Source organism: Haliotis rufescens, unplaced genomic scaffold, assembly GCF_023055435.1.
Source record: "Haliotis rufescens isolate VD_foot unplaced genomic scaffold, xgHalRufe1.0.p SCAF_8, whole genome shotgun sequence".
Lineage (NCBI taxonomy): Eukaryota > Metazoa > Mollusca > Gastropoda > Lepetellida > Haliotidae > Haliotis > Haliotis rufescens.
This window is the reverse complement of record NW_025964372.1, coordinates 17,472,958-17,496,354: the sequence shown is the minus strand read 5'-3', so window position 1 is coordinate 17,496,354 and position 23,397 is coordinate 17,472,958. Positions and strand designations below refer to the sequence as shown.

The 23,397-nt window shown below is 40.9% G+C and overlaps 1 protein-coding gene across 1 annotated transcript in view; it reads right to left on the bottom strand.

Annotated features, from left to right (window-relative positions):
* Nucleotides 1-3,075: 3,075 nt before the first annotated feature.
* The window catches only part of LOC124144836 (protein eyes shut homolog), a 117,270-nt gene continuing 96,948 nt past the window's right edge, over nucleotides 3,076-23,397 (bottom strand). The window contains exons 28-38 of the mRNA XM_046514439.2: nucleotides 23,043-23,338; nucleotides 21,985-22,335; nucleotides 20,812-21,165; nucleotides 19,906-20,068; nucleotides 19,422-19,575; nucleotides 18,612-18,838; nucleotides 16,635-16,856; nucleotides 15,206-15,403; nucleotides 12,008-13,942; nucleotides 10,769-11,296; nucleotides 3,076-9,578 (exon numbers count right to left, since the gene is read on the bottom strand). Of these exons, the coding sequence (XP_046370395.2) occupies nucleotides 9,325-9,578; nucleotides 10,769-11,296; nucleotides 12,008-13,942; nucleotides 15,206-15,403; nucleotides 16,635-16,856; nucleotides 18,612-18,838; nucleotides 19,422-19,575; nucleotides 19,906-20,068; nucleotides 20,812-21,165; nucleotides 21,985-22,335; nucleotides 23,043-23,338 (4,682 nt within the window). The 3' untranslated portion in view covers nucleotides 3,076-9,324. The remainder of the gene's footprint in view (nucleotides 9,579-10,768; nucleotides 11,297-12,007; nucleotides 13,943-15,205; nucleotides 15,404-16,634; nucleotides 16,857-18,611; nucleotides 18,839-19,421; nucleotides 19,576-19,905; nucleotides 20,069-20,811; nucleotides 21,166-21,984; nucleotides 22,336-23,042; nucleotides 23,339-23,397) is intronic.

The following is a 23,397-nucleotide window of genomic DNA, read 5'->3' as shown; positions in this document are numbered from 1 at the left end:
CTCATGGACTTGGTTGATGAATGTCATCGTATCCCAAATGCACAGATTGATGCTCATGATGTCAATCACTGGAACATCTTGTCCTGTCGTGAGTATTTACAGACTGATGTCATATTCATGTAGCTAAGTACAGCGTTAAATGACAAACCCATGAAAACAATGTCAGATCCGAACTCATTGAACACAGATGAATCTAGGCCTTAGGATTTATGCTGTATCGGTGCACATTCCAAAGAATTATTTTAATTACAGTCACCATTTTGTCTTTCCTTTCCCCAGTCCCAAAGATGTGAACCACTGCTCTCAGATTTCTTCTCATAATTACTCTACTGAGATGGCTAAATGTACCATCCAGCAGCATATTAATCAGTTTTTGACTTACTTTAGACAAAGTCCTTGATTTTAAGGGCTTGAGTCTTGCACTCATTAGGACAAATGACTGCCCCTGTGGTTTAGTGGACAGAGTGCCTGCCTGGAGAGTGGAAGGTCAGTTGTTCAATCACCCAGCTCTGTCATACAAAAAGATGTATGGCACTCGATAAAACATTGACCAGTCGGCTCAGGGTCAGTGTCCTGTATCTGACTGGGTATCCATGTTAAAACTCTGGACGTAAGAGGCGACTAACAAGATCGGGTGGTCAGGCTCACTGACTTGGTTGATGTATCCCAATTGCATGGATCGATGCTCATGATACCAATCACTGGATTGTCTGGTCCAGACAGACCAGCGTCATAGCTGGAATATTGCTGAGTACTGCATTAAATAACAAACAAACAAACCATCTTAAACTCAGGCAATGGTATCTCGATGGGCTAGCACCATAAAACCGTTATTAGTCGACAAGTACAAGCAGCCACACACATGCAACCACATCGCCATAGTTGCAATAATCGTGAAGCGATGTTTCATCCCATTTCAACTCAACTGACTGAACACACAATACCTATGATCACTTCACTGCTACCACTGCATCACTTTCTTCCCATAAGCAATCATTTTGCAATTTCTTTAATAGATCAAGATTCCAAATGAAAGAGAATCAAAGCGCACATGTGGTAAGAAAACAAGCAACTCGAAGTTTGTTTACCAAATGATTTATTTGTAATTTGTTGTTGGTACAGTTAAAGCATGTCACCATTAAAACAACATCACACCAACAGCAACCAACAATCAAGAACTAACAGAAATGTACTCGGGCCACCCAAGATGGCTGCCATATTCATATTAGGTAACCACGGTAACAAGATGGCTGTCCTCTCATTATAAATCAATTCAAAAAGAAATTTATCTGAAAATGGGGAAATTAGCATAAAAATTTTGACCATGAAATGTAACATTATGCAAATTACACATTTCTTTTTTAATAAAATGGAATTCTGGAGAGTTTGAATTGATGAGTTCCATGTAGTCTGCAAAGGGTTTTTATAGTTGTAAACGTAACTGGAATATTTAACTGTAAAATGACTTGTTTTGTGCAATTTTATCATTTGCAACTAGGGGAAATTCTGCGAGGGACAGCCAGTTGAGGGACCGGCAATTTGATATTCTGCCGGAGCCTGTAACTTTTGTTGATGGCAGAACATGTTTCAGTCAATCAAGACATACATTTTTTTCTCTGAAGTATTTTCAAGTATTTTCTATAATATATATTTTTTAAATCCCACATCCCCCCATAATAACATGAAATGACTGGTCCCTGACTGGTGATGGCATCAGGTCAGGTGCACCGAGTACGACACTCAAGCCTTAAACATCAAGCTCAGTACTGCCTTCATGAACACATCATCAGATACTCATGAACACAGTTCATTATCTGTTAATTTACTAATCAGCAATTAATTATATAGCTTACACTTTTAAAGTCTAATTCTATTGATATGGCAAACTTTTGTATGGAGAATACTTGCTTTGTACTCTGCTAGGCCACAATTCCATGTCTGCTGATATTATTCACTTTCAGAAAGCTACAAAAATGGTTTGCTTTAAGTAAAACGCTGAGATGAATATCTGATAATATGCACTCCTGCTAATGCACACTTAGCTTAGTCATCAATTACTGATCCAACAATCAATACTCTGTGTACATAAATTTGATTTAATTTTATATTTCAAGACATGAAAATTATGCATGGCATATTGTTCCTCATCTGTATTACAAACACAAATACTTCCCAGATTATTTAATTTAAAGCCAAACACAAGAATTACATGTTTATTTGTTAGTTTTCCAAATAATTCCTTATTGTTATACATAGAAATTGAAATTGAACCTAACTGTGAAAGAGTTTCACAAAGTGAGCACGAAAGAGCTATATCAAATACTTGTAAAATAACTTGTTATAACATCATAAACACTAGAAGCAATATAAACACCAATAAAAACAAGTCAAGGAACAGATAAGTGTTGATATCTGTCACACTTAAAAACAACAAAAAGTTCTCGCTGTCTCAGAGAGGCTGTCAAGAGTTGTCTTTCCCTATACACAGAGTTGTCCTTCCTTGCACAGAAAAGCTTAAATATTTTTTTTTTAAATATGTCTATAAAACTGATTATATCATTTACTAAAAGAAAACATAAATCTTCCCAAAAATTTCATCTTTAATGCTTGTTGAATTTGAGATTTAACATAATTGCAAATAAACATTCAGCTAAACATACTTTCAATACAGTATTTATCTATTTTTGTTCAATAAAGCAAGCCAATTTTACAAAAATAAGAATTCAAATTGCCAAAAAACAAGGCAATCAAATATAACCATACTGAGTAGATAAGTGAATATCTGATTGACATAATAAATGTACAATAACTGTGTTGCTATAATATACACTTGCTCATAACTTGCTCACAATAAGCATCATCGTCAATGCTTCCGGGGTTTGTATACACTACATTCCTCCATTTCCGTGAATACATACATCTGTTATGTGTGTCTATTTGCAGTCAGGGTTGTTTGTTATTTATTTATTTTTAACGCTGCACTCAGCAATATTTCAGCTATATGATGGCGGTCTGTAAATAATTGAATCTGGACCAGACAATCTGGTGATTGACATCATGAGCATCAATCAACGCATTCGGATACGATGAAATGCATCAACTAAGTCAGCGATCCTGACCACCTGATCCCATTGGTCACTTCTTGCGACAAGCATGGGATGCTGAGACCAATTCTAACCCAGATCTACACACGTATTATGGTCAGGTAATGAAATGAGGCCATGTACAACTCACAAAGTCAAATGCGTACAGTAGATGACAGCAAGACTAGGGCACATGTGCCACAAGAAATATTGCCAATGCAATCTCAGTCCTTGTTGATCAGGACTCGCTAGTTTCCCTTTCACTGGAACCAGGCCCTCGCTTGATTCGTTTGTTAAAAATAGCGACTGCAATAGTGGCTATATGTACTAGTATTCTTAGTTTGTTTGTTAGTTGATAGTTTAACGCCACACTCAGCTATATTCCAGCTATATTGCTGCAATCTGTAGATAATTAAGCCCAGACAATCTAGTAATAATTGTTAGCAATGATCTATGCTGTCAATGTACGAGGACACGCTATGAACCAAGTCAGAGAGACGACCACGCGATCCATTTGGTCGTCTTTTACAACCATCAAAGGTCCCAAGGGACCTGGAACTCGTTCCACAAAGTGATCTTAGTGCTAAAGTTGGTCGTAACTCCCATACTTTATCATAGGCTTATGATCAACGTAGCACTAAGATCGCTTTGTGGAACGGGGCCCAGTTCTGGATGATGGTGGAACTGAATACAAACCCAGAAGTACTGACGGTTAGTAAGCAGGAAACAGGAAATTCAACTTTATAGACAACCTCCCTGACTTCACCTGATTGACATATACAAGAAAGCTTCTACATATACATAGAGCTCATAAACAAGGTAACAAGGCCAACAGACAGAACGTACTGTTTTGCTTCAATTTCATTGACAAGGAATGATAACAAATCATGTTATCTTCAAAACAAACCTTTTAGAAAGGCAGAAATCATGTGTACACACAACTTGTACATAATACCTACCTATAAAAAATTCCATTGCACTTGAAAAAATGACACTTTGGACAACACACAACACTGAAGAGATTTGAAAATTGTAAACACTTACTGTATAAAAATATACCATTGTATGTTAACAGTAGTTGTGAGCAGATAGTCTTAACAATGAACACACTTGAAAACATCAGGGGATATTTGGCTATTGGAATAAAGGTTGCTAGGTAACCTGTTTATATGGAAGTTCTTAAATCTAAAAAATTATCAACGAAAACTGAAAGAAGTAGAGCTAAGTTAACACTGGTGAAAATCTACTTGATGAAATATTCAGTTCATGATATGAAATTTACCTCATTATTATTCTTGATAATTTAAAATGTCATCATAAAATATATGTTATTTTGTAAATGATTGTCCAATTGTCATTAATGGTTGTCAGTTTCATTTAATTATTACAGGACGTTTAGGCTAGGGTGATATCATGATATGACATAATGATATGACATAATGGTATGACATAATGATATGACAAATGGTTACATACAAAAGAAAACCAGTAACAGACAATGGTGCATAGTGTTGAACCAGAATACTTACTGTGTTGATGGCCCAAATGAACATAAACAGGAGATATCGCTTGGGTGAAATTGCTTTGCAGATCATTGTGACGTCATCGGTTACCATGACGTCCCAATCAAACGACAGCACTAAACCAGGTTTTCTGAACCTTATCATTGCAAGACACTGGTTATTTCAGTTGAAGGATCAATAGAATCTCACCCTCGTTTCTTTTTACACCAAATATATCAACACTCATCGATGTAAGTTAAAAACTACTCAGCGATTCCTGAAGCTTCAAAATTTTATTGACTCGTGTTGATATATTTTATATACAAAACACTTGGGTGTGATTCTCTATGTCAACTATGAAAAAGAAGTTAGAACAACTGATTTTCTTATATGACAATGTCATGACATAACAGATTGACTATAGTCATATGGAAAAAAGCGTCTGTTCTTTAACTTCTTTGGAGGAGTATTTCATAATATCAGAGAAGAGCTATTACATCAGTTTTGTAATGAAGGAAACATAGCAGAATATTAATATCTGATGGGAGGCTTATGGTATGAGTGAGTGAGTGAGTTTGGTTTGACACCGCTTTTAACAGTATTCCAGTTATATCACGGCATGTCAGCTAAATGTGGAAGGAAAGCTCGAAGTGATGCATGTCTCAGACGTTTACCACTTCGGTGAAACCCACGAGCACGGGTATGATGCTGACAAACCTAGAAACATAATCGCGGCGAACCGGGATTCGAACCCACAATCATAGGTTTGCTTATGGTATGAACCTATTGTATGCACGTATATTAGCGGGTAGGGAATACTTATTTTGATATAAGTTATTGGCTCCTTTTATTTGTCATGATTCGATATTTAATGTTTTTCTCTCTTTTGAATTTATATTATTTATTATCATCTTTTATGTCGAAACCAGAAATACCATGCAGTAAATTTGGCGGACAGTTGGGGTCTGTCTGACAAGTTGTCACCAAGTTTATATTTAACGACAGTATGAGATGCAGTTCAAGATTACACATGCAAAAACATAAACTTAATAATGTTATGGTTTGGGTCCCGATCAGATTGATAAGAAAAAACGAATTATTCCTTATCTCTATAAGATATGAACTAATTTACATGATAATTATCTGTGATTGTGAAATGGGTGGAAAAATTACCTGTGATCTGTTCAAAATGTTGTCTGAATTACCTGTGAACAGTTACTGGGCAAAGATATTCCCTACTCTCCATGTCAAGGGCTGTCAAGGTTCATTGTGTATTGATGGATCACACATTTCCACCTGTTGATATTCATATGACTACCCATGTATCGCTTTATGCTTCAATTCTGTAATAACTATCACCTGACCAGGGACTCCTCAAAACATATCACTGTGGAAAATATAAAGTAATTTCACCAAAACTGGTTTATCCCTAAAACTAATATTAATCAACACAAGACTTGCTGAATTCATGGAGAATTATTGAGTACACAATCAATTAACTTTGTAAATATAGCTATTAAACTGTTTGGGAACAAACACAGACTATTAAAGATCAATAAAATAAAAAATCATTAAAAAAACAAGAAAATAAATATTCTGGTTCAACTGAGATCAGTGGAATGAAATTCTTGTCTGCCCAGCACGCTGACCAATCATTGATATACTTGATCAATCATTCATATATTAGACCAATCAGTGATATACTTGACCAATCATTGATATACTTGACCAATCATAGTTATACATGACCAATCAGTGATATACTTGACCAATTAGTGATAAATTCACCATGGAAAATAGGAAGGCAACATGTTATGATATGAGTCGTATCAAACGACTATGCCATTGATAACTGGTTGTCCATGGGTAATAAACATGTAATTGCCATGGTTACGTGACAATTGAACATCTACTGATGTATATGAACAATAAACAACTGAGACATCATATGGATGATTTGAGTCTGATTTTCTTCTGGTTGTTTATTTTCCAATCTCATTAAAAACAGATCGTCAGCTTGCTACCGCTACACATCCCATTACAGGTCACATCAGAACACCTTTTGCAAACTTTGACCAACCAATGAAATGACGAACAAGAAATTGCCATTAACCAATCAGAAAGCAGCTTTCTTGAGCTTTCTGACACTAGTTTCAAACTGGCAACTTCCATTCCAGACAATGTCATGAAAAATATTTTGACAAGGTCTTGATTAAAAAATTTAAAACTGAACAAGAGAAATTTCTTGAATGTAATAGATGGCTGAGATCGTGTGGCAGTATGGGCTATTGAATGTCTCTGTTTCAAATATTTATCTGATTGAAGCAAGAGATAGACGGTTTTGATGGAATCACATTCAGATTTTCACTACGTGATCTCGTAAGTGATGCTCTGATTGGTCAGTCAGACGGTCGTTCTGACATGACCTATAATGGCATGTCCACAAATCTGTGTGTAGCCAGAGCGAGCAGTAAGATCTGATTTTAATGAGACTGTTAATTTCTCTCATTACAGATTCTTTTTTTCAGTGGATCACATAAAACTTCTTTACATCGAAAAATGTGTATCAAACATTTCATTTCGGGGATGAAAAATTATTAACGTTTCCATTTCAAAATAAATAATAACCAATAAATCTGATAATCTGAATCAATTTCAACCATTTTATTTTCAATTTAAGGTAATCAGACCCACTAATCCATGGTATATACAAAGAAATCTTTAGGTCTTGAACACTAAATTAATGTATGACGGAAGACAGATTATTCTGACAATGCAGAAGAGTATTTTGTTTATATGATAAAGGATTTAGGTATTCTAGATAATGAAAATTTTTACATTTGGCACAAAAATAATGACTTGCGATGTATATAATATTATCTACAATAAAACAGTTTAGAAAATACTGTTAAGTGTATGACTAGTAGAGCACTACTTATGATGCAATAAAACAACGTGTGATAAATCTCCGGATCACCCACCCCAAGTCTGTGTAATACTGACAGAATTTATACAGATCAGATACATTTTACCTCTACATGTAGTACTAGTTTCTAGCATTCTATCACAATGTAGTACCTGGTACATGTTGGAAGTTGCAGACAGTCGGCAACTGATAACTGCAATATTGCACATGTGCCGATGAGCCTACTTTCACCAAGATTTCACAATTATTAAATACCTTATTCGCTGTAATAAGTGCCCCGGGCAAAGGGAAGCACTTATTAAAACCATACACAAAGAGTTAAATGTGTTTTCAGTGATCAAGCAGTAGAGAACAAACTAAGTTCAAACGTCGATTAAACCAAAACGTTTTCGATAACTGTCACTTGGCAGTTATATATCCCCTCCTGCACTGTTTTCAGTGACAAAAGTGTAATATACACAAGAAAATATGTAAATCATGTCAATTTGTTTGATCCTATACGAGAGCGCCTATACAGATTACTTAATGATTGATCAAGCAGTTGGCCTGCATGTGCTTATTGGAGCAGGGCGCTTAATGCATTGAATATGGTAAATTCATTTCTTATCATTGGGGTGAAACATAGCATTTGGCAGAAAAGATAAAGCCAGTTTAAAATGCTTGAATGGCTAATAACCTAAAATTATATTCAAAGCTTTTCTTTCAAATAGCAATTAGCACACTGCCTAGCAACAGCAAAGCCCCTACTTTTGATAATTGCTATTAATCTCTATCTCCTATTTCATTATGATTAGTCTTTATCCCAGGGTGACTATGGAATAAGCTGGTTTCCATAAGAGACAGCAACTGGTAACCAGAAATATTTAGATATCACCTGCATAACATCAGCAGAGCACTTAAGGTCAAGGTCACTAAGCATGCCCTGATAACCACTTGGACAAGATCTACAGAACACTCAAGGTCAAGGTCATCACACAACCTCTAGAGCATTCAAGGTGAAGTATAGGTCAAGGTCAAACTTGTATGAATGAAATGTGCAAATGATATGTTCAATGCTTGAAGATTCAAGACAGTGGTGGAACTATGTAGGCCACTGGCAGCAAGCCAGGTCCCTGATCATGAGTCACTCCTTGTGCAGGACATGTGGCCTTGGTACATTAAACAAGGGTTCTGTTAGTCACTACATCACTCATCAGTCGTGAGTAAAATTCAGTGAGATTCACAAGTCATTGTAATCACATTGTGGAGGGAACAAGAAGGAGGAATGAGCCTTAAATATTCTTCCTTGTCACATTCTCACAATGGTAACTAGAAGTTATCTATCCAACTGGACGTCCGACTTCTATCATGGCAGTGTCCTAGTTCCAGCTGGAACTCCTCAGACATGGAGGTCCATCTCAGTTGTCTCATAGAAGTCTCTCTCACCTGACTCATATGACTCTCTCCAATTGTTTGATAATAGTCTCTCCGTCTGTCTGAATTCAAGTCTCTCTCCTGTTGTCTCATATGATTCCTTTCCATTTGTATCATACAAGTATCTATGTCTCATAGACATCACTCTCTGTCTGTCTAATTCAAGTCTTATATGACTCTCTCTCTCCATTTGTCTCATAAAGATCTCTCTCTATCTGTCTAAATTCAAGTCTTGTTTCTGGTGTCTCATATCACTCTCTCTCCATTTGTCTCATACAAGTCTTTCTCCATGTCTCACTGAAGTCCTGACCCTTTTCGATTTGTCTCATACAAGTCTCTCATCATGTCTTTTATTATGGTCTCCCCATTTTCCTCAAATGTGTCTCTCTCCTCTCTTTAATCATATGAGTCTCTCACCATTTGTGGGGTCAATCATTTTCTCCATGGGAATCTCTGCACTTGACCTCTGTTCGACCTTGGCTGGCTTGTACCTTCCCTGTATCTTGCGACTGCGTTTTGTGTACCATGCCGCATACAGCAACGCTGCAGCCACCAATAACAGCAATATCACCACGCACGCTGCAACAACTCCCTCGTTACCACCAGAAACATCACCGCTCACCGGAAGCGCTACAGCTGCCTCACAGAAACGACCTGAAATACCAACATAATTCTAAATCAGGAAATGTACACATAACTTTTACACAATCATTACATACCTGTTGCCATGCAAATGTGGGATGGTAATTATGACACGAGGTTGAGTGAAGTCAATTCATGTTTATTTCCATTCCAACGTAGACAATAAGGAAAAAGCCCCAGGTGAGCCATTCGATAGTTGGGACTATCGGTCCGAAGTCACATCAGTCACCGCTGAAGTTGATTTGCAGTTGGTTATTGAGAAGAAAAGTAAATGCACGAGAGCGATTGTTGTCTGCTGCCTGCTTCGCTAGAGGCTTGGTGCATGTGCCGTATCTCATGACATATGTCGCAAAGATAGTTTACAATAAGACATTATTTTATTATAAAAAGAGGACTTGACTTAACATGGAATTATAATTACGAGGAAGTTAAGTGAAAATTATGAAACATAGTAAGGAAATGTATAATCTAAAAATTGCAAACTTCCGGAATTCGATGAAGATTAACGAAGTTTACGTAGCTAATTCGGTCACATCAAACTCTCTTCACACAAACAACAAAATACCCCAGTGTCATAAGTACCTAGATAAATATTCCATTTTCAATTGCAAGAACAGTGTTACAGTGAATATCTGAATTTATGAACCAAAACTGGCTCCCACAGGATATATCACTTGGGTGAGGTCAAGTGGGGTGAGGTCCAAGGAGATATCACGACAATGAAATTGTATCTCAATGTTTTGCAGACCATTGTGATGTTATCAGTTACCATGATGTCACAATCAAATGACATCACCTATCTCTGCCACTGAAGCTTGTTACTGTATCTTTCACACTCAAGAGACTGGTTATTACTGTTTAAAAACTGATAATTAGAATCTCACCCTCATATCAAATTAACACTCATTAAAGGAAGTCCACCCAAGTCCACCCAAGCCCACTCAAGTCCACCCAAGTCTACTCAAGCCAACCCAAGTCCACCAAAGCCAACCAAAGCCAACCCAAGTCCACCCAAGCCAACCCAAGTCCACCCAAATCCACCCTAGTCCACTCAAGCAAACCCAAGTCCACGACAGAGAGAAAACAGCTGTTCAATTGAGCTCAGAGGTTAATTCATAGTGTGCCACGTGACTTCCACTTTAAAGTGGTTTATAAAACTATGTTCAATCGACAGGTAAAAAATCCTGTTATCGCCCACTTACCACCTTTCCCAGCTGCACAGCTGCAGTTGTAGTCCCCCCGGACATTGAGGCAGCTAGACCCTTCACTACAACTGTGTGACCCCATCACACATTCATCTACATCCACCTGGCAAATAGTCCCGCTGTACCCAGTGCCAGCACAGTCACATGTGAATGTTTCCGCCACATCGTTGCACGTTCCGTTATTCATGCATGGACCACTCTTGCATGGTTTCTCCTTGGTCTGACAGAGGGCGCCAGTGTACCCAGTTCCTGTACAGTTGCATGTGTATGTTTTCACTCCATCCATGCACCGGCCGCCATTTTGACAAACATGGCCGCCACAGTCGTCGGTGTTATTTTGGCACCTGTCACCATGGAAACCTGTGCCACTGCAGATGCAGACATAGTTGTTCATGAGGTCTATGCATTGCCCCCTGTTCTGACACGGCTTGGTTTCACAGTCATCAATGTTTTGACCACATGTTGGCCCGGTCCATCCCGCAGGGCAGGTACAGCTGAATGCTCCGACAGAGTTCACACAAAGCCCTGGAATGGAGCACAGCTGAGTCAATATGTATCAACAAATTCAGGAAACAAATAGTATGAGCCATATTATTTATTAGAGTGAGTGAGTGAGTTAGGTTTTACTCTGCTTTTAGCTTTTACTCAGCACACACAAGAAAAGTGAGGTTTTCCCACCTTGCGCATGTGCAGTTGCAATAGCCTGATGATAGTGTTTACCCCAAAACTAGTAAGATAAGTTGGCAGTGAAGAGGACGTCTGTTGAATTTATGGTAAGTTCATGATGTAATTGAGATAGGGTGTTCACAAGAACTTTGGGATTCACACATTTTTATCTATGTGGGGGAACCAACCATGGACCTTCAGCGTGATGAGCAAATGCTCTAACCACTAAGCTACCCTGCTGCCCCTGTTTAATTATTGGAGACTGAGACTTGTACAGTATATCAGTTATATTGGAGTTAAACACGAATTCATCGAAGTCTTTACTACTTTCGTAAAAATGAACATGGACATTGTGCTGACAGACCAAACACTAAGTCAGTGACCAGTACATCCTGACATGTCTAAGGGAAACAACTGCCATGTCTGGGCCCAGTGTATTTTATTATTAACATTTTTCAATCAGAGAATCTGAATTTGTAATGTAACTTTTGCAATAATTTCTTCTAATCAAGAGAACAAATTATGTCATGTTTTAATTATGCAGTAGTACATTTCTACAACAAATCTTACCTCCATTATAGCAAGGGTTGGTTCCGTTACATTCATTGATGTCAATCTGACACCTGTCGCCAGTGAATCCCTTTCCTGCACAGTCACACGTGAAGCCTCCAACCGTGTTGTCGCACACTCCACCGTGTTGACACTTGCCCACTATAGCGCACTCATCCTCATCCTCCGTACACTGCGGCCCCTTGAAGCCGGTCCCCTCACAGTCGCAGAGATACGAAACAGAGTGTGTTGTACATCCTGGTCTGTTGAAACAAGACTGAGCCTGACATGTTTCGTTGTGCCAGCCGCAGTGGCTGATGACGTCAGAGCAGCTACACAAACCCTGATAGCGGCATCTCCCTGCGTTAAAACAGGGCTGACTGAAGCACGAATCGGCAATATTGTCACAGAATGTCCCTGTATACCCTGGAAGACACTGACATTCATATCGGGTAATAAGGTCAACACAACTCGCCCCATTTTTACACACGTGTGACTCACACTCATTTATATCTATTTCACAGTATGTTCCATTGAAGCCGGATGGGCATTCACATTTATACGATTTGTCCTCATTTTCGGCACATCGGCCATTGTTTTGGCACGGAGACGAGCTGCACCCTCGATAGTCATATTCACAGTTGATACCTAGGAAGCCCTTGGAGCAGACACATCGATACCCGTCGATGTAGTCTTCACACACTCCACCATGTCTACACGGCTGGCTGTCGCACTCGTTAGTGTCATTTTCACATCGAAGTCCACTAAACCCTGATTTGCAAGCACACTTGAACCCAGGGTAAAACGGCACTGAAGTGTCAGTCGAGCTCTGTCGACATGTTCCGCCGCTCTGACACGGGTTGTCCGCACATTCATCGATGTCAGTCTCACAATGCTGTCCGGTATGGCCATTGTGACACAGGCATGTGTATTTCTGATCGGGAGAACTTTCGTTGAAGAAACACGTAGCACCATTATAACACGGGTTGAACTTACACTGGTTCACAGCAGTTTCACATTGGTTTCCAGTGTAGAAAAACGAACACTGGCATCGGAATCCATCTTTGTCGTTACGACATTCGCCACCATTCACACACGGCTGGCTTTCACAGTAATCACGGAACTGACAATAAGCACCATAGAAGCCTGAACTACAGTTACAGGCATAAGCGGTGTTGCTCTGGACGCAGGTGGAGTTGGGGCTACATTGGTGGCTGTAGCAGTAGTTGAACGTCTCACAGTTGCGGCCGATGTATCTCTCGTCACACATGCAGGTGTAGTTTGTGTTGTCATCGCTGGAAACACATCGGCCTCCATTGAAACACCGCTTGGATGAGCAAACATACTTGTACTCACAATTGTCACCAAAGTAGTCATTGGGGCATTCACATTTGTAACTATTGATAAGATCCAGGCATGTAGCCTCATTCTGACAAGGATTGCCTTGACACTCGTCTATATTCTCGGTACAATTCTTGCCTGTCCATCCCGACTTACACTTGCACTCGTAGTCGATGAGCGTGGTAGACAGGCACTGTTCTGTGTTGGTTGGGGAGCAGGGATTAGAGTTACAGGGGTGGTAACTCGATTCACACAACTGCCCTGTAAACCCAGGCGGACATGCGCATGTGAACTGTTTGTGACCATCGATGCATGTGGCACCATTCTGACACATCTGACCTTGACAATCATCCGAACTCTGAAGACAGTTCTCTCCCTCCCAGCCTTCCATGCACAGGCAGGAGTAATCGTTCCATTTATCTTTACAGTAGGAGTTCGCAGAGCAGGGGCTGATGTGGCAGACGTCGTCACCATGGCAACCAACTTGTACACTGTTGTTCCTGGCCACCACTCCGGGCTGAGGGGCGTGGCTTGGCAGGTAGTTCAGGTATTGGTTGTTGAAGGTCACATTACGTAAACAACCCTTGAAGTAGCCAATCAGATAACTGGAATCACCTGGAACAATATAGTTTTAATAATGATACTCTGTGGGCTGGGATGAGGACACTAAGTGCAGTGCACAAAAACTAATCAATTCTGGTAGGTAATGTTATTGTGTTAATCGAACTAGGGTGCACAATATAGATGGTAAGAGTTATCTCCCTTTGTTAAGGAGCAACTTAGAACATGTCAACAATTTAATAAAGCTAAGTAATTGAACACTCAGGAGCTAGGGTGCACAATATAGATGGTAAGAGTTATCTCCCTTTGTTTAGGAGCAACTTAGAACATGTCAACAATTTAATAAAGCTAACTAATTGAACACACTCAGGAGCAATGATGACTTGGCTTTATACCACTGCCACAAGCTTATCACGTGACCAGACTTTCCGCCCGTTTGCATACAAATGCGCTAATGAAAGCCTGCTGTGATAGACTGGCTTAGGAGAGTTGTGATAGTAATGCAGCTGAAGGGAAAGAGAAAGCTAATTAATGTATGATCTTGAACGGACATTTTGGCCTCTGTACTTAACCACAAGCCATCTTAACACCAATCAGGTGCTTACCTGTACTTTTGACCTGAACAAGGTCACAAACTCTTCACAATGTGAAGTGTGTATGTAACCTGATGACGTGTAACCCTGTAGGCCAGCGGGCGATGCCTGACCTGGTCTGATCGGCTTGGCTCCAAGGTACACCATGATACTGGTGTTAACCCTGTAGGCCAGTGTACCTCACCTGGTCTGAACGGCTTGGCTCCCTGTAGGCCAGAGTACCTCACCTGGTCTGAACAGCTTGGCTCCCAGGTACACCATGATAGAGGTGTTAACCCTGTAGGCCAGAGTACCTCACCTGGTCTGAACAGCTTGGCTCCCAGGTACACCATGATAGAGGTGTTAACCCTGTAGGCCAGAGTACCTCATCTGGTCTGAACAGCTTGGCTCCCAGGTACACCATGACAGTGGTGTTAATCCTGTAGGCCAGTGTACCTCACCTGGTCTGAACGGCTTGGCTCCCAGGTACAGCATGATACTGGTGTTAACCCTGTAGGCCAGTGTACCTCACCTGGTCTGAACGGCTTGGCTCCCAGGTACACCATGATAGTGGTGTTAATCCTGTAGGCCAGTGTACCTCACCTGGTCTGAACGGCTTGGCTCCCAGGTACAGCATGATAGTGGTGTTAAGCCTGTAGGCCAGTGTACCTCACCTGGTCTGAACGGCTTGGCTCCCAGGTACAGCATGATACTGATGTTAACCCTGTAGGCCAGTGTACCTCACCTGGTCTGAACGGCTTGGCTCCCAGGTACAGCATGATAGTGGTGTTAAGCCTGTTGTCGTACGGGTTAAAGTTGGTCTGTATCATCCTTGTCTCCGTATCCATAGTAATCCTCAGCTGGTTGTCTTGTCTTCGCCAATACACGCTGTGCCAGCTGCCATCAGCAACAGTAGTGGAAAACGTCACAGGTTCTGAAAATCCTGAAAAAAGAAAATGTAATTGAAATCCACACCCTAAAGCATACTGAAAAGGCTACAATACTACCCTGGTGAATGGATCAGTGTGCACCTGATTTTGATTCTCAGCTCCCTGGGGAGTATACAACCCAAGCTAGCTGTGAGGCGCTAGAAGGTCGAGTCACCCATCCAACTACTCTCCATGACAACATTGAATAGCTTCGCCTGAATTGTGATCTGTGCACTGAACACAGGACCACGTGCCACCATTTATGAAGATGTAACTTGTTGGTCCCAACAGAATCCTTACCAGCACTTTGGTCTTATGTCAACCGTTTGACTCAAATATTCTCTACATTCCCAATGTTTCCAATAACTACAAGCAGTGTTCGAAATAAGCGCCTGCCCATAGGCCCGTAGCAGGGAGATCTTGTGTCGGGCCCATAGTTTCAAATTTGTATGGGTCCTTATGGCCTGCAGTAAGTTTACATGTACATTTATCACAATAAGCTTCAGTTTTTTAAATGGGAGCCTCAAGAGTTCAGTCAGTGCCTCCAGCATCTAAAGTCTGTGGGTCCTGATGGCAGCCTGGCATCTTTTATATTTTAAACACTGGGGGCGGTCGGGTAGCCTAGTGGTTAAAGCTTTCGCTCGTCACGCCGAAGACCCGGGTTCGATTCCCGATATGGGTACAATGTGTGAAGCCCATTTCTGGTGTCCCCCGCCGTGATATTGCTCGAATATTGCTAAAAGCGGCGTAAAACCATACTCACTCACTCACTCACTATTTTAAACAATGATTTCCAGTTGTACTGAGGCGTGCAATGAAATAACAGTGTCAGCCTAAAACATTCAAGTGCTATAAAATACAAATACAGACTATATATGAGGTCAATACCTGTTTTTATGGACAAAACACAACACTGACTGAGGACGAAGTCGGAGGCTTAGGTTTGGAGAATACCACTTTCAGGTACAGCGACTCAAGTCAATACAGCAAATTATCCAACGCAACGGGGAGTCAATATGAGTAACAAGTGGCTGCTTCCAGGACATTATATACAGAAATGTGGCAGAAAACCTTGCATTATACAATAAAATCTAATTTCTCTTGACTTATTTCATTATTTTATTTTTTTCCTGTACATAAGCTTTGCAACGCTGACTCAATGAGCTGACTGGAATGTTTCCATTTTATCTAGGATAGAAGTTTACTCAGAATTATATGAAGTTGTAAGTTTTTCAATCAACTCACTGCCTGTTCCTGTGATACTAATCTGGAGTTTCTCCTTGTAAGTGCGGTACTCTATGAGGTTGCTAAGCAGCCCATTGCTGTAGAAGAGCTCATGGTAGACGAGCGTGGCCGTAGCCTGTCTGGTCTTGAAATCGAAGCTGCCTGTATCTCCAAATGGAAACATGGATCTGTTGATGGTGACGTGGATGTAGCTGGCGTTACCATTGAAGGTCGACGAGGATACTGGAGCAGAGAGAGCATAGTCATAGTACTGTCTTGTCTTCAAACAGTCTTATCCCATACAGACCATATCGTCATGGTGACAGAACTTGGTATCCAATCAGTCTGTAGAATGTAATTTCACTTGATGCACTATATTGAATAAATGTTAAAAAATGGTAATTCTTGTAACCCTTTGTGGCACTAAGCATTAAAATGATTAAACAAGGACTGGTCAGCTCGGAAGCCAGTATACTGTGTCTGAGTGGGATACCGATGTTAAACTGCAGCAGGGTATCTCAGTGGGTTAGCACTATAAAACTGACATTAGTCCAGACTAGTACAAATAGACACACACACGGACACACACTTGCATGCATGTTGCTATATAAATGCAATAATCTTGAATGCAACATTAAACCCTATTTCACGAATGCGACATTAAACCCTATTTCACCTTACCTCACCTCATATCCTAAAGTTGAGCCATATCTGGCAGTTGAGTAGCTAAGTGATTAAAGTATTAGCCTGTCACATGGAAAACCCAGGTTCGATTCCCTACTTGGTTGCAATGTGTGAAGTTCATTCTTGAAAGCCCTTGAATTGAAAGGCTTGAATAATGCTATACTCGGCACAAAATCCTACTCACTTACCCTTGAAAAACAGTAGCGTTCATCTTGACCATTATCAACTTGACAACAAGTATTGGAATTCTGGCTGCTCAGAAATAACAGTATACCGACCACAGTAATAATACCCAGAACCATTACTGAAGTGTCACCTACCCAGTTATTTAGTACGAAATGCGAAGTTTTATTGTCAAATGCTGGGCTGGCTATCAGACGCCGGTTGACATCGCCAGTGGAAAAAAATGTGAGATCTTCGACTCCGTGTATAAGACGACCCCCCTTCTTAGCCCCCTCATTTTAGGTACGAAAAACTCGCCTTATACACAGCGATATACGGTAGGTATACAGGGTGACATACATGAACATATGCCAACAAGTGTCAATAGGTCTGAGTAGGTTGACAATATGATTAACAGTTGAAGAACATCACAATCAGTGGTTTAGCCCTTGCACGTGCAATACATGAGAAGTAACAGTCAGCGTGGGTATAAAATGGTCTATTGAGGGATGAGAATGGATATTTTCCTTTTCAGTTGGAACATCTTTGCAATGCAGTGTGGTCTATAATTTGGGGAGGTGTATGGGAGAAGTCATCAGATTTAACAAATTTGTGGTCACTAAAATTTGCGGATCCGCAGATTCTCATCCCTCTTTATTACAGATGCAACTGAACTGCACTCTTGTAAGCTGAAAATGCACCATTTTTTAATACTTTTATCCCTTATTATCTGCATGACCCCTCAATAGTGACGTAAGCATACCGTATTCGACGTATTAAGCGCCCCGCTCTAATAAGCGCCCACAGCGATATTTGCTAATATGTTGGTTAGTGAACAATCCCAATTAGCACCCCTTCCGACTGATCAATGTACACATGACTTATTTATTAGTGTATATTACGCACTCGTGTGTTATATGCACCCTTAATTAAGGGCAATTAAATTCTGGAAAAATATATCTGTCGTATAAACATTTCAGGCTGTCAGCACAAACCATGAAATTCACAATCTTTGAACTTTTTTTTACCAAAATAATATTCTTATAAGAGCCCCCTATTTCTAATTTTGAGAGCGCCATGGGCGCTTATTGCGTCGAATACGGTACTTTGATTTTGCTGAAGTAGTCACCAGGCATAGCATGCTGTACCTACCATCTGTACAATTCTGTCCATGGTAGTTGGCCGGACACTGACAGGTGTGCCCCTCCCACCCTGAAACACACATGCCCTCATTCTGGCAGGGGGAGGGGCTACACGTTTCCTCCCGCCTACATCCAGGGGTGGGGGGAGGAGGATCGTTGCCAAATATGGAAGCAACATTGGACTTGAGGTCGATAGGGTTGTAGTTGATTGTCAGGTCTCGCAGGCATCCTTCAAACCTGGACAAGAAAAATGGATTTCTTCATACATGACCCCACAAGCACTATGACGAGATACACAGTTAAATATTTTTTACTGTCATATCACTCAGTGTGAACAGGGCCTCCTTGTCACCTGGTTTACAGGTATTATTTGGTTGGTGGTCCGATAAACATGATGAAGAAAAACAATTTAAACATGATTTTTTCACTGATTTTCCTGACATGAAATACTATTTTCCTTTTATTACAAACTATTCTCCTGAAATGAAATACTATTTTCCTCATATAACATACTATTTTTCTCATATTACAATCTATTGTCCTGACATTTAATATTATTTTCCTCATTTTACATACTATTTTCCTCATATTACATATTATTTTCCTGACATGAAATACTATTTTCCTCATATAACATATTATTTTCCTGACATTAAAAACTATTTTGCTCATGTTACATACTCTTTTCACCATATTACATACTATTCTGCTGATGGATGGGGATGGTGCTTTGGTTTTCTTGACGTGGTATTCAAGGTTATTAGGAGCAGGTTATAATTGACACCAAATACACTAATTGTTTAGATCTACTGTCACGTACCCCTCAAAGGTGGGTAGTTTGCTGGGTCTAAGTCTCCACTTGTCGATGGCGGGGTGGTCATGCAGCTTCCCGATGAACAGCGGCATGGTGACAAGGATGTAGCTGCTGACCGTGCCGCTACCTGACCCAAACACACCTGTGTCTGGCGTCGACACTGACAGAGGACCAAGAGGAATATCAGTGCAATAGACACAGATGATAAGAGAGTGTAGTTGCCGATTGTGCGTGAGTGAGTGTACTTGCAGATTGTGTAGTTACAGATGGTAAATAAATAATATCATTTCAAATATGTAAATTCTTTATTTGATTAAATGAAAAATTACAGATTGTTGAAGCTTTATTGCAGTTAATTGTCATTCAAATAAAGCTTTATACAGGGCAGCTGCCATCAAAACAAGATAATGTGTCAACAGGTTCCTGACAAAATAATAGTAATGTAAATGTCAGCATTAACAGTGGTAACCATTTCTGGACAGCCACTTACCTTGGATCCTGTATCTCCCACCAGTGAGGACAAGGCTGACCTTGTACCAGTCTCCATTGTTCACATTCTGGCCCACTCGGCTGACAGTGTCTGTGTTCCCAGACACAATGTGCAGCCGGATCTGCCCACGGTCAATCATCATGGCCAGGGCATCATTAGTCACCTACAGCACACAAACAACTGACATGTAGGGCAATATCAGTCTCATATAGCACCTAACACTCCTTACTAAGGGCCTGCATTAGTCACCTTCAGCAAATACTCAAGATTTCAGGACAACATTGGTCACCTATAGCATACACACAACATTTTGGAGTAACATTAATCACCTACAGCAAACAACACTCAAAATTTCAGAACATTATGTGCCTTCAGCACAAGGTGATTTCAAGACTTCTAGAATTCAGGGCAATACTAGCCACCTACAGCACACAAACACTCAACCTTTTGGGGCAAATTAATCCTATACAGCACATAAGTACTCCATATTTAGGGACAGCACTAGTCACCTACAGCACAAGAACACTCCACATTTGGGGCAAATTAATCCTATGCAGCACATAAGCACTCCATATTTAGGAGTGTCTGCATTTGTCACCTCCAGCACAAGAACACTCCACATTTAGGGCAAATTAATCCTATACAGCACATAAGCACTCCATATTTAGGAGTGTCTGCATTTGTCACCTCCAGCACAAGAACACTCCACATTTAGGGCAAATTAATCCTATACAGCACATAAGCACTCCATATTTAGGAGTGTCTGCATTTTTCACCTCCAGCACAAGAACACTCAACATTTTGGTTAAAGTTGCCCCCCAGCAAGCTGACCTGTTCAGAGCCTCATCAGATTACCATTGCTCTCCCCCCCCCCCCAATCATGTGATGCTGCTAGGATTGTCTTACAGTGTACAGCAGCATCCCTGAAGAGTTGGTGGCGCTGAGCCAGAAGGAGAGTTCCCTGATCTCCACCAGGCCACTGTAGTGCAGCATGGAGCCCGCAGAGAAGTGCGCCATGTTCTGGAACTCGCACGTCTCCCCGGCAAATCCCGGCCGACACTGGCAGTACTTCCTGGTCCACAGATCAACACAGGTCCCACCGTTGCGACATAGGTTGGTGCTGCATGGCTCGTGGGCCGAACATCCCGGGGTGGGGCGCTTCATGAACTGGCTGGAGATGGTAGGGGAGGGGGAGGAGGAGGAGGAGGAGGAGTTCCCAGGGGGAAGCAGGCTCATGGTCTTGCTGTTGATCATCAGGTTCTGGAAGCAATCAGAAATATGTGAATGTTAAGATCTACAGTAAACTACGGTTATAACAAACTCAATGGGACCACTAATATTAGTTCAATTAAGTTGAATGCTGCTTCCAACAGAATTAAAACACACTGATCAACTGCAAGATGCTCCACAAAACAGTACTGGTTCAAACACATCTTATTCAACGACAAGACCAGTCATCTAAGGAGTTTCCTCCCTTAGGCAAACCAGAATCCTGTGATCATGGTTTTGAATCCTGTGATCATGGTTTTAAATCCTGGTTTGCCCAAATTATGTTTCTAGGTTTGTCAGCACCACACCTGTGCTCGTGGGGTGCACATTAATTAAATGGGTGGGGTTTGGTGTGGGGGGTGTCACTAAAGAATATGAAAGTCTTTAGAGGAGCGTCATAAAAAATAAGAAACATATTTATGGTGGGCATGATCAATGGATATTTTATGATAAATATAAAATGCTTTTGCAAAATATTATCACAGGGGAGGGTCATATACACACCCCTCCTCTGTTGGTAAAAGACTGGTGCACATACATATTCTTCTTAAATTACAAAATTATTTCAAAAGACACTTCTTCACCTTGAATGTTTGGCTGATTAAAATGATAAAAAACTGTTCTCCTGATGTTAATTATGGCCATTTTAATTCATAAACAAACTTCAAGTAGAACACTTTTTGCTGTCATTTATTGCTGACGAATGCTATGTCTAGTGTCGTCTATTCACGTCATATGAGAACTCGGCCAAAGCCTGTCAACTCGCTTGGTAGACAGGAGCCCATTCAGACAAAACACATCTGTGCTTACCCCCAGACAACCAGCAAATCCCTGAACTGTCTTGAGTTTGCTGCGGATGTATGGAGTTACGCTAGGTATCCCTCCGAGGTACATCTGCCGTTCAAAGGTGAAGGCCATGCTCTGGTTGTAGGTGAAGGACACGTAGCAGGAAGGTATGTTGTTGCAGTTGTTGGGGTCCAGGGTGACGCTGGTGAAGCTGGGCATGATGATGATGTCCACGGTGTGGCTGTAGATGCCGCTGATGGCCTGGCCGAGCGGGATGCTCTTCTGTGACGTCTCCAGACCACGATTCTCAGTTACCCAGAATGCAGTTTGGTACAATTCCAGGCTGAAGTGTTGGGGTCGACCTTCTTGGTCCGCCTGGTCAATTGTTTAGAGAAGGTTTTATTTCAGGACAGACGTGAAAATTACTTTTCATAAACATCTCAAAACAAGTTCCAAGAATACCTACAACATGAAGGTTGTGTGTGGCAATACCCACCAGCCATGACAGATTTACCATACTCTTGTGAAGAAATCGGGTGTTCTTCATCTTCTTTGGAGGTTTCAAAGTGTTATAAGGTTACAAAGTGTGTAAAGTTTAAAAATGGAGAGAAGAGCTAGGATTGTCCGGATAAATAGAACATTTGATTTTTCTTGTGAAATCACATGATAGCCTCACCTTGTGACATTGTTATGTTATACTTGTGGATGTGTCACACCAGTCATGAAAATACAAATTTATCAGGTCACCTTAGATATAGACATGTTTTTTGACAAGATTAGCCATATATCCTCTACATCTAATATTGAGACCCCTTTGGGATTCTGGCTTAGAACAGGGTCCCAAGAACCAGTGTTGGTTGTACAAGGCAAGTTAATGGATCGGGGGTCAGACTTGGTGACTTGGTTGACAGTGCCCCATTGACATGGATCGCTGCTCATAATATCTATCACTGGATGGTCTGGTCCAGATCGATTATTTACAAGTTGCCATCATATTGCTGTAATATTACTGAGTGCACCGTTAAACAACAAATACATAAATTAAATAAAACTGCGGACCGTGGGACAGAAGCTGGACTCACCCCCATCACCACCATGATGAGGCCAGTGGGCACAGTTGTCGTAAAGGTGAACCTCATCCCTATCACGTTGACCGCTTCCCTCCGGCGCCGACGCCTCCCGGTCACCGAAAAGTCAGGCTGCAGTTGGACATAACTCAAACCATCAAAGCTGGCCGTATTGACCATCTCACAGGTGGCCCCTGACACACCACTCGGACAGACACACGAGAACTGGCCGATCTGTGGCTCCGAGCACTGACCGCCATGAAGACAAGGTGTGGACTCACATTCCTTGATGTCTGTTGTACAGTTCAAACCTGCAGAGATAACAAAACTTTGTCACTTGTGTTTTGTTTTCAGCTTAATTTCAAAATGA